The 15748-nt window shown below is 32.6% G+C and overlaps 1 protein-coding gene across 1 annotated transcript in view; it reads right to left on the reverse strand.

Moving 5' to 3' along the window:
* The window catches only part of RTKN2 (rhotekin 2), a gene marked incomplete at its 5' end in the record, with an annotated part of 78674 nt that overhangs the window by 20600 nt on the left and 42326 nt on the right, over positions 1-15748 (reverse strand). The window contains 3 exons of the mRNA XM_081268379.1: positions 3204-3298; positions 12797-12994; positions 15550-15667. Coding sequence (XP_081124505.1) covers positions 3204-3298; positions 12797-12994; positions 15550-15667 — 411 coding nt within the window. The remainder of the gene's footprint in view (positions 1-3203; positions 3299-12796; positions 12995-15549; positions 15668-15748) is intronic.

A 15748-nucleotide genomic window follows, 5' to 3' on the forward strand; every position in this document is an offset into this window, starting at 1 on the left:
TAGCCTCTTAATTTTATTTGATCTTAAAAGTAATTATTCAATAGGGATTATTCAGAGACTAGAAGTAATCTCTTTTAATATAAAAACATTCTAATGATTTGTTGGTCAAATTCTACTTATTGCTCATTATGATAACTAGCAAGAGGATCCTCTGAATGAAACATTATTTCAGCCAATAACTTTCTTCCATCTTCCCTTATTGAACAATTAAGTCATAATCCATTAGGTACAGCCCCCCAAGATCATCTGTGCAGGGATTGAGGAAGGAGCTATGCTGTCCTTGAGCTGGGAATGGGAGCCAGACAGAATGAGGATAAGCAGGAGGGCTGCCAGCATGAGGCAACAGAACTTGAATGGGCTGAAAGGATGTTCACATCCAGGCACAGCCTACACTGGGGAATCTGTCTGGAGTAGGGAGAGTGAGGAGGGCAGACAGAGGTGGGTACTAGAGCCATAAGGGGTGGTGTGATGCAGGGAGTAAGAGCCTCAGCAGAGTGAGGAGGGCCTCCTTATGGAGTGACCGCTTGATGTGAAGCATCAGAACACAAGCAGAATAACAGTGACCACTTCTGGTGGGCATCCCACTCACGGGAATCAGAGACTGAGAGCAGTAAAGGAGCCATCTACACATGGTGTGAATAGGCATAGTGTTGTCAGAACCCTACCTCCAAGAAGAAGGGCAACCAGTGTTCCTTAAGAACAAGGCTGACTCCAGGGATGGGCCAGGGGAAATACATGACAAGCTGAAATATTTAGGTATGTCACTGAGCAGGAAAGTGCTCAAAGAAAGATATCAAAAAGATGAACACCATACTAAATATGGGCTCCCACTTGCCCAATCTGGAACAATTTGACCCTTAAAAAAAAACAGTGACATCAATGGGTTATGGTACATTGGGTAAAACAGAAAAACATGAATCCAAAAAGTAGAAGTCTTATACGAAATGTATACTTATGTAGGTTCAAAGCACCTACTCCCTCCACAAAATATGTATTAATTTGAAAATAGAGAGCAAAAGAGTAACTTTACAGTAGACAAACTTAACAGATGCCACTTTAACCAAGTGTACTGGGATGAATCAAAATTACATGCCACTTGATAGGATACAACAAGAGCAAAACATCATTGTCAAAGATACATATTCTGAATCTTAATCCATATAAACCTAAAATGAGAAACTTTTACAAAATAACCAAGTATAATACTGAAAAATATCGAAGTCATAAAAGTCAGCAAAAGACTTAGAAAGTAGTCCAGACTGAAAGAAACTAAAGAAGTATGATAACTAAATTTAATGTGTAATTCTGCACTTTTTTTTTTTTAGTATAAAGAACACTATTGGAACAACGAGCAAAACTTGAATAATTAGATAGTAGTAATGTTTTAGTTTTCTGAGTTGGTAGTTGTGGTGACATAGTGGAATGAGATGACAGTTGTTAACCTATTAACATTCTCAGGGGTAACTTAGCATCATGTAAGCAATTTGCTATAGTGTATTTTAGTGTGTAAGCAAGTATATATCCTTTGTATAGAAGGAAAGTATTGAATAATTTTTTCTGTGCATCAGGTACAAATAAAAATCCAACTGTTAGTGGACTACCCATGGCTCTTAGTGCACACTGATCCACACATAAGTGACTTTTGAAGTTTTCACTGCACCATTATGGGCAGTACCTATAAAATGGCTACCATTAGCTATAATTATTATTTACATAAAAAGTCTTAGTAACTCTGAAAAAAATTGGTTTTGGTAAATATAGAGTTATTTAATACATAGATGCAGAGTAGCCAAGATGTTTTATTTGGTTAAAGGAAAAAGAACAGCCATAACACAGAACAAAAAGTAAAACAAAAAAAGTTTTCAATAACTTACCTACCCAACATTCTACTATGGAATAGCACACAACAAATTTTCTGGGACTATTCAAATCTTTTTTAATTAATACCTTGTTAAAGCTGCTAACTTTTAGAAATAAAGGGCTTGACCTGGGAGAAATAAATGTATAAACATAATACATGGATGATTCAAACATGCAGACACAAATATAAATGAGTCACATTTTCTTAACACAGGCAGGAAATGCAATAAGAATTCCATAAAGGCATGTATCTGAGTAGTATATCAGAAATTTTTTATATAGGGAATCACAGATTTATGAATGAATTATGCTCTAAATACCTATAAGCCAGTTGTTTTTAAGTTAGAATATACTTCCTAAAGAAACAGAATAACAAATGATTTGATTTTCAGACCAGAATGTAAACTTAGTGCAATCAGTAATATAAATAGAACCAAATACAACATGTAATAATGTGTTTCTCTGTAAATAAGTTGAGATTTTATGTGATGTAAAGGAAAATAATTCCTTCCTGCCTGCATTTCCTGAAAAGTTAATATAGAATTCCTTGCTCCACAGCCTGCTTGCCCAAACTCTGCAATCACCTATTACTTCTAACCTGGGTTTCTCAGAGTTGGGAACCCCTGTGGAAGACAGTATAGAGCCACAGCTCTTCCATACTTCTGACAAGAAATATGGCATCTAAGGCTAGCCATTTATATGTCTAAGTATTAATTTCTCATTTAAAAAATACCACTTACCTTAAGTAGGGGGTTTGATATGAAAATAAGATAATGCATACATGACATCTATTATATGCCTGGCACATAATAATTTCATAACTAGGGCAATCTCACTGCCAAACCACACCCACAGCTAAAGGAGCCTGAAGCAGAGTAAATAAAATAAGCTTTACTCTTAATTATATCACAGTGAAACTTCGGATAAACAAAGGCAAAGAGATTAATAAATGAAACGATACTTTCACAGAGGTGAAAAATAATTCTCAATAATCAATAAAAGAAACCAAAAATAAAGTGGAGTTTGGCTTGATTTCAAACCTAAATATGAGACAGGTCTTTAAATTTCAGCTAAAAAAGTAGTGAAGTCATCAACTTCAAGTCAAAGATAAGGACTCAGACAACTTCTCACTAAGTCTTAAAAGCAAATCTGAGCATAAAGAAAGAAAAACACTTCCTATTTGGGAAAGGGATAGCTACATTTAAAAGAACCTAGAGAATCACTCATGCCCTTATTACTTAAGCCAACATCCAAATCAGAACATTAAAATTAGAAATAATCAATGTCACCACATATATATTGACATACTATATGTAGTAAATAAAAATATATAATGTACTCACCATTTCCATTAATAGATAGATTGTGAGTCTTGAAGCTATCATCAGCACTTTCCAAGGTTAGGGTGGTATGAGCTAGCAAATTATACTTTGCACCACTAGTGGTGAGAAAGAAGACATATTATAAGTAATTTTATGTTCTCTATTATGTAATATACATATAAATTAACAAAATAACAACCTGATTTAAAAAATGGGCAAAGGACTTAAACAGACATTTCTCCAAAGATGAAAACACCAAAAAGCCATATTCAACATCAACAGTCCTTTGAATACAAATCAAACCACAATAAGACATCACATCATACCCGTTATGATGGCAATTAGTAAACACAACAACAGATGCAGAAAGTAAGGAATGTTGGCTAGGATGCAGAGAAACTGGAACCTTTGCACATTACTGACTCTGACTCTCCCTGTTTCCTCATTCTCCATTTTATAATGCCTGGTCACCTCTACACAAATTAAAGTGGGGCACAATTCTTGCTGAATTCTTTCTCTCAATTGCAATAGCATATCCTGATTAAAATCTGTACTTACCCCTTTAACTAATGCCCAGCTTTGTTTTATCTTTTACAAAATGAATCTCCTTCTAGTTCAAACATGACTTCAAAGATTTGGAATTCCTATCTATAGTATGGGAGAATAGATGACATTATTACTAATTCCATTTTTATCACTATAGCCACTTCTATGCTACTTAAGCTAAAAGAGCATTCTTGCCAAAACATCTAGGAATTTTGGTAACAAATTTCATATCCTGGCATTCTGTGGTGATAAGAAGATAATTTTTTTAAAAAACAACTTTATTTTCTGTACTAACTTAAATTCATTTGTGACTTTTCTTGGTTTTTATTGACTAAAACAGTAAAATACCCAAACATGAAAGAGTATATTAAAAGAGAAGAAAAACAAAGAAAAAAATGTGGATAAACTTTAAGAGACTGATGTCTGATGGGAATTTTTATTAATTGTTCCAGGTGATACATTTCATAAACCTCCTTTGTCTCTTACTAAATCTTTAATGAAATCTTTATAACAAAATAAGCATAAAATTAATAGCCACACAATGTATGCATGTATTTTTTTTTAAATAAACAAAGACCCAGCCCATAGAATGTTCCCCACGGGGAGAATGTCTCTTGGTTTTTAATGTACAATCATCACTAAAGACTAGAAATATCTCTCAATATACAATGTTTTAGGTCAAAATATATATAGGAAAAATTTTGTTTCTGTCTCCAAATCTCAACTTGACATTTTAAACAAAACAATGCATGAGTAAATTTCAAGTCACATTTAACAATCAGTATAATGTCAGACTTACATTGTAGACTCCTGGAAAAGTTCACTAAGTATCAACAAATCTCCACTACTGCTAGAATTAAGAGAGGTATTAGTCTCACACTTAATGTGGGCCACTTTGAAGGCTCTACAGAGCTATTCAAAAATAGCTTTTATTTTTGTCTACTGTCTATACAATGAGTCTCTCAAAGTTGAGGAATTATTAGATGAAACTGTGGAGAAAGAATTAGTGTAATTAAGACCAGCAATTACAATGGAAGAGCTGTTATATAAAAACCTATCTATTCATAATCATATGAGTTTTATGGATTTTATTCTGTGTGAGATATAAACCAAATGGTGAGTTTTGATCAGAAGAATGTGTTATGGTCTGCTTTGTACCATAATTAAACGATTGCTCTGACTTCTGTGTTGAGAACAGACTACAGGGGCCAAAAGTGAAAACAAAGACTTCAACTAGAAAGCTCCTCCAACTGGCCAGGCAAGGCTAGAATTGGATGGTAGTGATACAGTGGTAGAAAGTGGTAATGTTCTTGATAAATTCTCAATGTTGACTCAATGGGAACATTAATTGTGGAAGAGAGGAAAAAAATCAATAATATTTCTGAGTCTAAGTCCAAGCAATTAGAAAAGTGGAACTGTTGTTGTTATGGTTTGGATCTGGAATGTCCCCTAAAGGCTCATGTGTTGAAGACTTAGTACCCAATGCAGCAATATTTGGAGGTGGGCTTGTGTGAAGTGACTGGATTATGAGGGTTCTAACTACATCAATGGATTATCCAATTGATGGGTTCACCTGTGAACTGGGAGGTGGTAGAAACCGTAGGAGGTAGGGCCTAGTTAGAGCAGTAGGCTACTGGTGGTTGTGACCTAGAAAGGTCTATCTTGTCCCTGGCTACTTTTTCTCTTTCTTTATGCTTCCTAGCCACCATGAAGTGAGAAGCTTTTCATTGCTATACCTTCCACGATGTTCTGCCTCACCACAATCCACCATCAATTGAATCCTCTAAAACTGTGAGCCAAAATAAACTTTTCTGCCTTACAGACACATTTCTCAGGCATTTTGTCACAGGATGGAAGGCTAAAAGAGTTATTTACTAGAATGAGGAAGAAAGAGAGGAACAGATATGGAAAGTAAGAATTTAACTTTGGACAAGCAAGTTCAATTGCTTCAAATATCTAGATTTATTATTGGGTAGACAGGTAGGGTACAGCCTGGTGACAGTGGAGGAAAAAGTACTGGATATATAAATTTGGGAATTATCAGTATGTATATGAAATTTAATCAAAGTTATAGAGTCCTGTGAAGTCCAATGGCCAAATACTCCATCATCTCAGATTAAGCCGAAAAGCAAGAGGCGAGAGAAAAGGAACAGGCAAGAGAAAAGGAACAGTCACTGTGCTAGAAGAAAAAAACCAAGAAATCAGTATCCTAGAAGGTGAAGAAAAAGCTATTTTATGGAGAATGATGAATTTTGTTATTAGTCTGAAGGTCCAGGAAGAAGAACACCAATAATTGATCATCAGATGTGGTCACATACAGATAACTGTTGACCTTGACAAGAGTATCAATTTCTGCAAGATAGGATGAAAGTATCACAATGGAAATCATTGAAACAGTCTGAAAGAGAATGAAATGGGAAGAGAGGAAGTGGAGACAGAAATATAAAAAGCTCTTTCCTATAAAGGACAGCTATGGAATGGGAGGTGTTTATGTGTGTGGGAATGATGCAGTAGAAGAAAAGCTAATAATATAGGAGAAGGGGGAGCCAGCTCTGACTAAGGGAGAGGATGGAATCTAGTTCACAAGCAGATGGGCCTAGATACAAAGGCAGTTCACAAGGAAGGAAACAAAACAGACACAGATGCAGGTGGATGGAGGAAATTTGAGTTGTTTTCTGATTACTTCAGAAATATCCCTGATATATGAAACAAAGTCATCAGGTGTGAATGAGGCATAAAAAGGGATACCTAAAGTTAGCAAAGACAGAAATTATGTGAAATAACATAAAAAGAGGTAAAGTGGGAGATATGAAAACCTAGTAGAACTCTTCAGTCATATACTGAGAACCATCTATCTAGAGTGAACAAAGCAGAATGAACTGTTTTTCTCCAGCTTCTTCATTTATACCTCATAAGTGTAGGTACACTGCAAAGATGCTAAGGAGAATGTAACCAAGGTTGAAGTCCTTCTGAGGTACGTATGACAAAAGGAAAGATATGCTGGGAAAGAATAAAATAGTAAATCTAGAAGTCTAACTAAGCTGGAGCAAGAATACTGAATGAAAGAACCTGGAAGATGTGGTAAAGACTGAAAAACCTACTATAAAGATTTTAGAGAGCATGTAATTATTAGTAATGACAAGACCAAGGAAACAATCATGGGATAGATGCTGAAAAGGACAGGATCAATGGAGGCAAGAAGGTCATGAAACTAAGAGATCAAGTTACTAAACAGGGTGTCTACAAGTATACAAAGAAATTTTAAGAGTGACACTGTAATTTATTCTCACTGATCACCAAAAACACTTGAGTAGTCTTCATTTTAAGAATAGTAATTTCAATACACAGTGGAATACAAAATATTGCTATTAGTGTGCACTGGAAGAAAACTTATAAACTGTGCATCTGAACTTGGAACACTGTAGAAGTGGCATGTTTAGGGAGCAATTTGTGTGGCAGAATAGGCTAAAGTTATGTAATGACCAAATTACATGTTTAAATTGTTTCTCAGGCCTTAAGTGATGATTGTGACTGGGAATTTTCTTCCTCAACTACTTTAACATAAATATGTAAAACATTAACCTCTATTTCCCATGAATGCTACATGTGAAAAGAACAATACAAAAAAGTTATTGACATCCTCCTAAGAATGGTAAAATTAGGATATAACCAACAAACAGATAATATGGCCATTAAAATGATTTAAGACTCTAGAATAACTTTGGAGAAAACAGTATAATTAGTAATGTCTAAATATCTCCCAAAGCTAGGCATTTAAAAACCTGGGAGGAAAATACCACCTCAAAATTTCAGAAGGTTTTAATTTACAGTGGTTGAATATAAGGAACATTTTTTCTCTTCTTGATTCTATTTCTCAAATTTATATAACTTTTCTAATAAAATAACTAATGTGTTTAAATGATACTACAATTAAAACCATTCCTAAGAATCAATTACATGCAAAGTACTATAATACTACATCTACATATATTAAATTTAAGGCACTTTGACAATTAATATCTTTTTTAATATTCAAAACAATTACCTTGTGTAGGTAGGGCAGATATTTCAGCCTATATTTTCAAATGGAAAAAATGAAGTTCAGAGAATTTAACTAACTTGCCTGTAGCTAACAAGGAGGCCCTACTATACCATACTACTTTCATGCTTCATTAATCGTTTAAAATTAAGAAACCTTTTCAATTAAAAAAAAAAAAAACAAGGGCTGTTGATGTGACTCAGTGGTACAGTACTTGTATAGCATGCACAAGGCCCAGGGTGTGATGCCCAACACCACCAAAAACAAACAAACAAAAAACAAAACTAAACTAAATATATAGTACATAGTGACATTTTACTCCAAGAATGTTGAGTGTAAGAGCCTCGAGTTAACCTCTGAATACAATGTACCACCTGACATAATTGCAGAATAATCATTTCTAAATGATTAAAAAAATAATTATATGCAGAAGTAAATAAGTCTTTACCCATATTTAAAAACTGCATTATCTTTCACAACCTCAAATATTTAATAATCTTGCTCCTAAAACATAAATAATCTATATATGCAGACAAGGATTAGGATAATTGTTTTGTAACTCCAGTGTAATTTAAAATGTAATATTGTGCCTTATTTTTTAAATATTTTAATACAAATTTTTGTACAGTAAAATATCACACTTGATTTTACCAGTTTTCACAAAATTATATTTTAAAAGGTATATGTTTATTCAGTGAGAATAATGTATTAAATAGTTAAAGGAACATGAAATAGATAATTCAGCTATTAGAGGAAATGGCAAAGTTGAATTAAAGGAATTTCAGTAAGCTAAATTACACAAATAAAATGAATAAATGAATCACATCAGGGAGCATACTAAAAATTACCAAAAATGTTCACTGTCTTCTTTCAGATCCAACAATACTTTATGATGATATTTCAAGTTACTTCATTTTTAAACCATGACTAATTACAATGCCATTGCTTCCAAAACCAACAATGACTTCACTTTTAAAACATTCTTGTCAGGATAACATTTTCTTTCTAAAACATTACATTCATTCCTTTTAGCCAACCCTAATATTGAGTTCCCAAAAGTTTAATCAGCTACATTTTTAATTGAATGGGCCAACAATTATAACATGAGGGTGGTGATGTGAAAAACAACTATTTTAAACTGTAGTCTGAAATAATGCCCTTTTATAAGGAAAAATAGCTATATTTGGTCACATGTCATATTACCAGGAAAGATATACATTGTTTTATATGTGTTCATTTTGGTTTAAAACTAGAATCTACAGAAGTCTTTAGAGTGAACTAGATCACACCTCTAGAGCAAAAAAAAAATTAATCATTTTATGCATTTTGATTACTAATGTTATTCTCAAAACTCCTGTCACGGTGCTAAAGTGGACAGTTAAGGAAGTACCAGATAAAAATAGGGGAGGGGAGGGAAAGGGGGATAGAAAGGGCAGCAGAATAAAATAAAAATTATTATTGCTGTAGGTATGTATATAGGTGACTGTATGACCAATGTGATTCTGTAACCTGTACAATCAGAAAAATGAGAAATTATACCCCATTTGATTCAAATGTATGAATTGTCAAGATTATTGTACTGTCATGTGTAGCTAATTAAAAAAAAAAGAACATTAAGATGTTGGCTTATGAAATAAAATGTTGGCTGACCAAGCTCTTTAAAAAAAAATAGTCCTTGTATAACCTAGTATACTCTGGATTGACCAGAAGAGAAGAGAATGCTGGTATTAGGAGCACATAATATAATGAAGTGTTATACAAGGTATTATTGTATCTTTTGACCAACTATAATGGGACAAAATAAGCAAATGGCAAAGTTGCATGAGAAATGTTCATAAAGAAAATTAGCATTTGAATTCTGGGACAAACCAAGTAGAATGACAAATGTGACTAGCAGAGTGAACACTTACAGAAATACATGCCTATCTCTATGAAAAATAATTTAAGACAAAATAATGTTATTCCTCCAACTAACTCTAGGCTTCAAAGAGAAATACATGTTAAATATAGGTTCTAATATAATTTAGAATATACTTAGCTAAATATAGGTTCTAATATAATTTAGAAAATATTTAGCTAGGAAATTATTAACATGACTTTAAATTTTAAAAAAGTCTCTACATTTTATAATCCTATGTCAAGTTTCCAAACGGCAATGTTTCAGCACACATTTAAGAGAGGGCTTAGAAAACGCTGGTTAAACAACGGTAAAAAGAGTAACAATAATGGCAAGAGCTACATTTATTAAATGCTTATTCGATCATGTCCACAAATTATCTTTCTGAACCTCAACAATCTTATGGAGTGAGATGATATTGGTGTTATTATTATTATTCTCATTTTACAGAGGATTAAAAAAACAGAGTATATTAATTTGCACTGGGTCAGGTAATAAATGATAAGTAATAAGTGACAGAATAAGAAATTGAGTATTCGCTGTCCAACAACGAAGTTTTTAATTGTTTGAAGACTCCATTTGTTATTTTGCATTCTTTGAAGGGAGTATTAACCCTGGGAATGTCCCTAAGAAACTTTTTAAAAGAGAAATGGCTCTATCTAAGCATCTTGAACTTTCATTTAAGCAAACTGAGACCCAGAGAGAAACGTAATATGCCCAAGATATAGTATAGCTGAATAAGAGACACTACTGGTCCTGCTATTTCTTAAATAAGAAATTCTGGGCTTAAACATTTTTTAGACTATTGAACTAAGTAATTATCTCTAAGGTCTCTTTCAGTTCTAAAACCTATGTTTCAACCTGAACATAGAATTATTTAATCATAAAAAAAAAAAATAGTTCCATTACCTTTTGGTTGAGTTAAAGTACTTTGCAGCAAATCCTTGACACAATCTTAATGTAGAATAGTTTTTGAGATAGTCTTAGATCTCAAGGATGAAAATTAAAGGTCCTCTGACCCCTTTGAAATGACATTTTTATTGGAAAGACTCACATTTTCTTTGATTGTTTTTATGACTGTTGAATGAGCCCTATTCATGAATAATAAAATCAACTTAATGATCCACAGATACCTTAAAAAAGCTAAAAAAAAAAAAAACCCAAAAACAACTAAAATAGAACAGATACCTAATAATTATATTATAAATAATAAAGGTCAAGTATTGCCTTATGAAATCTATCTGTTTACATAATTGCATTCAGTTAAGATATAAAATATATGTTAGCATAAGCCTCAATCAAAATTGATGGAAAGTCATTATGCTAGAGTGCCAACACACATTTCACATGTAATATATCTGACATGAGTTATTTAATTACATTTGGATGACTGATGCTTCCAGGATCTATACCTAAAATACTTCATTTTTTGTTATCACAGTAAAACTGTGGACATGCTGAAGAGTCGATTATATTAGACATGTAAAGAAATTCTAGAAATGCCTAATCAATGGTTTCCCAATAAAACATAAATATAAAACTATTTGAGGAAAAAAACCCAAACACAATGTTTGAAGAAGGTATCTGAAAGAAATCAATGCTCCATGGAGAAATGGTGATTCCATGTCTGTGTAGAGAAACACAAGACAAACAGTGAACATTTCTATGATGGCAGGAAGAGAAGAAGCTATCAATGATTAGGTAGTATCAGAAGGATGCAGGAATCATCTTGAAGGTTTCCCACTGATCAAAGATGCAACAATTTGGGCATCAAAGAGAAGAAGAAGAAGAACTATAACAGAATGAAACACAAAACAATAGAAAGTCAGAGTTCAAATAAAACAACAGCATTTACTTCCATGGTTCCTAGGGTATCAACTTATTTTAAAACTTAGTACATGTTAAGAATCAAGTAGTTTTCCCTCTAAAAGTTTTATTGTAGTTGTATACAGAGAATTTATAAGGGAACAGTCAAGAATGCCAGTTTAGGAAAAAAGTACAGGACAAATTTAGGAAGTCACCTAATTATAATCCCTAATGAAGTAATGAGTTATCAGTAATAGCTGTAAAAAGCATTAGAAAAAAGACTGATAGGGAACTTTATAATGTATGGATCAGGGTGGCAAGTGGAACAAGGATTGGGAGACAGTAGGAAATATACCTAATGATTTGAAGTATCATTACCCTGAAAGAATTTGAATCTAATCAGTGCTGCAGATCTAACTACCAGGTTATAGGAAATACAGGGGCCAGAAAAAAAATGTTTTAAAAAGATCATAAAGGTACAATCAGATAGATTCAAACTACAGAAAATCCTACAAGACCTGGTTTCTTCAAAAAATAATGACTAGCAAAAAAGAGAGAATTGCAATATTTATATTTTTAATGTAATAATATAGACCTGTTTGGATGCTTTTTTATTTTTATTTATTTATTTATTTATTTATTTTTTGGTACAAGGGGCACTTAACTACTGAGCCACATCCCCAGTGTTTTTCATTTTGAGATAGGGTCACATTAAGTTGCTGACTGCCTCCCTAAGCAGCTGAGGCTAGCTTTGAACCTGCAATCCTCCTTCTTAGGCCTCCCAAGCCACTGGAATTACAAGCATGCACCACCTCACCCAGCAATCTGTTTGGATTCTGATTTGAACAAACAAATCACAAGAGGGCATTTTAAGAATGGTACAATTTGAATATAGGCTAGATATTAGTTATATTAAAGATATTTTTTATTTCATTTGATGTAATAGTGATAATGTAAGTTTATTAAAATGTGATTAAAAAAATTTAAGGTCTATGAGAATAAATCATACTATACATACAGAAATCCAATTAGTAGACTTAAATGTAGCAAAAAATGGACAGACACACAATCCCTTCTCAAGAAAAACATTTCATCTTTCTGGTAGATATTGGAATTCCAAACTACTAAAATACTGTGTCAATGACTTCCTACCTTCAAAGGAAAATACTACACTTAACTCAGCTGGGTAAATGTCAGACAACTAAGTTTTGTTTCTGCTTCAGGATGCTTTTCCATTCAAAACCTAAACACATACTCCATATATTATACTTTGAAATATCACAAACGTATATTATGTTACCATAAAAACTGTATTAGAAAACTTACACAGTAGTAGAATTGAAGAACAAACATGTTTCATGATTCTCTTCCTGAAGCACTGAATTTATTTTCTTTCCTGTAGCTTTACTTATAGATGTCTTAAGTTTCTTAGCTAGCTTTTTTGGTGTATTGGTTATGGAAGATTCTTCTGTACAGCAACTATACATTTCCACCTTTATCTGAAAGTCTGGTCCTGCTTCATTACTATAAATAAAGGCATTCATGTTAGAAATTTAATTCAGTAGAAAATAAAATTACAACGTCCTTTGATGTTTCCATAACATTCAAAATCAGCATTTACAATGTAATGAGACAGAATCTTCCTGTTTATTTAGTATCTAAATAGTCTAAGCATGTCACTACAACTTTCAGAGCTATCAGCTTCTAAAGTAAGACAAACTTAACTCAGTAAAACAAATGTATAAAGGCATATTACTTTAAAAGAATAAAATGCTATGGTCATTCTGTTCCAATGCTATTTGTCCTTTTCAGGCCTTTAATACCACTGTTTTTAAGGTATTTAAATTACATGTATAACTTCTTGATATGATTCTTCCCCCAAAACAAAATCTGCTGAACCTTTAGTTTCTTTTTTTTTTAAAAATTATGACTCCATTTATATAAAATGTCCAGAAGGCAAAATTATAAACACAGAAAGATCAGTGGTTGCCTTGGGAATAGAGGGTAGTGGGGATTGACTACACACAGGTTTAAGGTAATGTTTGGGGTGATGGCGATATTCTAAAATTGAATTTGAACATTTAGTTTTCATTTCTTCTTCATAGTCACTTAGTCCCCTTACCATTGGGTATCCCATCCCCATTTCTGTAACCTAATAACTATAAACAACATTTCACTTTTTGGTTATATAGGAGAGAAAAATGTCACAAAGCTAACAGAAATGATAACACGTTCAGGCATGAATTCCTTGGGATGTGCTGTCTTGGTGATCTTTGTATTCTTAACCCAGCCTTGTGCCTGGAACTAGAAGGTACTCAATACACATTTATTAAACTCATATGAAGAAATTCTGCAATTTGAGCAAATACTAAGATTGGCTTTGCCTATTTTCAGACACAATGAACTACCTTTAGCATAAAATATTGTGGTGGTGTTACTAACAATAAAATAACTTAATACTGCAAAAGAGGTCTGTCAGCAACAGATGTTGCCTGCAGACAGAAGGTCTATCGGTCTCAAAGATTTTAGAAATGCAACATGAACTTTTTAAATGGCCAATCTATAGTTTGGATAAATCCAAGAAACAACTTCCAGATATTTTTATAGTTTATTATTTGGCAGCTTCTAAACATACAGTATTCCTGGTAATGACTAACAAATGTCAATATTTAGAGGAAAACCAGAACTTCATAAATATTGAATACTTATTAAAAACAATCATCATAACAAAAAGCACATTTTTAAACATTTAGAACATTTGTCACCAGTTATTTTTAGAACAATTTTAAATATTTACAGAATTTTTAAAAAATTATAAATCATGTGTTTTCTTCCCAAGTAATTCGTATTGTTCTTGAACCCTTGAAAAACAGTCTGATTTTTGGCTTTGTGGTAAAAATAAACAATAGCAAAGTGATGTGAAGAAAAGAGTCCCATTAACAGGATAATTTTGTCAGAAAAAAAAATTTCTTAACAATAGTTGATAATGGAAATAAATATATTTAGATAACTAGGGAAAACATTTAGCCTCAATTATCTAAGTATTAGGGGTTGTTTGAGAGGAGAGGGACCCTAAATAAATTCCTTTGGTTTAATACAGCTTATAAAAAGACCTGCATTACTACTAATAACTCAGAACAATACATTTTATTTTTCTGCACTATACAATTACTATGGGACACTGGACCAGAAGCCACAAAATATGGTTTGCCGTAGTCTTTCTAATGTTAGATCTGAGTGGCAAAACTAGTCCTCTGAATTCTCAGCTGAAGCTCCACAGCTGAAAATGGCAGAAACCATGTATATTGATTTTATCTTAATAGTTCAGTAGATATTAACATTAATATATGAAGATAGAATCTTTGAAAGCCTGAAAGAAACACAAATCCCATACTAATTTAGGCCAATTTGAAAGACGGCAGGAAAAACTTATGTTGGTTAAAAATTATTTCTATGGCTACCTGTGGTGTTCTTTCTGGTTCTGTATTATGACCACAATAAAAAGAGCCTGTAAAAGAGCAGGGGCAATAAAAACAGCCCTGAGGATCACCCTTTTTTTTTTTATTGTTTGGGAGTATATGAAAGAAGCGCACCATAAGAAAAAGAACACCCCCAAATTTACCAAAGTGGTTTTTCTTATGATTCATATTTCAGGAATATCTTATAAATGAATCTATTTTACTGTTTTCTGTATTTCTGTAATTAAATTTCTTATTGAGATAGAAGAGTCTGTTTTATGTTCAAATTCACTCTATATCAAACAATACTAAGTGAAATTCCATTCCAGTCAGTTTAGTCAATAATGGAAATATATTTACTATAAAATGTTTTAAAATTTATCATATCCAATGAGTCAAATATTCACTGCTAATATTCATTATAAGATTTCCATTTTATTTTACATCATAAATTTGCATATGAAAAATGGCCTCATTTTGAATAACGTAAGACTACAATGACCCAATAAATAGACCTTCATCCAAAGGCTCCCAAACTAAAATTCTTTAAGAAAACAAACAAACCCAGAAAGAAAAAATCTTCATAGATACTTTCATTCTTTAAAGATTAAAGATACTTACAATATTGTTACATTTTCAAAACATATATCTGTGATTGTTTTATCCACAATCACCATGTCAGTATCAAAAACTTCAGCTCCCATTTTGAATAAACAAAAAATGGCATAGCGCTGTGATCCTATAGAAGACAACATTTTAAGCAGCAATACATACAAGAAATATTAACATTGTCTTAAAATAATCTTGAAAATGAAAAGTA

The sequence above is a fragment of the Spermophilus citellus genome (genome assembly GCF_964194105.1).
Source record: "Spermophilus citellus genome assembly, chromosome: 15".
Lineage (NCBI taxonomy): Eukaryota > Metazoa > Chordata > Mammalia > Rodentia > Sciuridae > Spermophilus > Spermophilus citellus.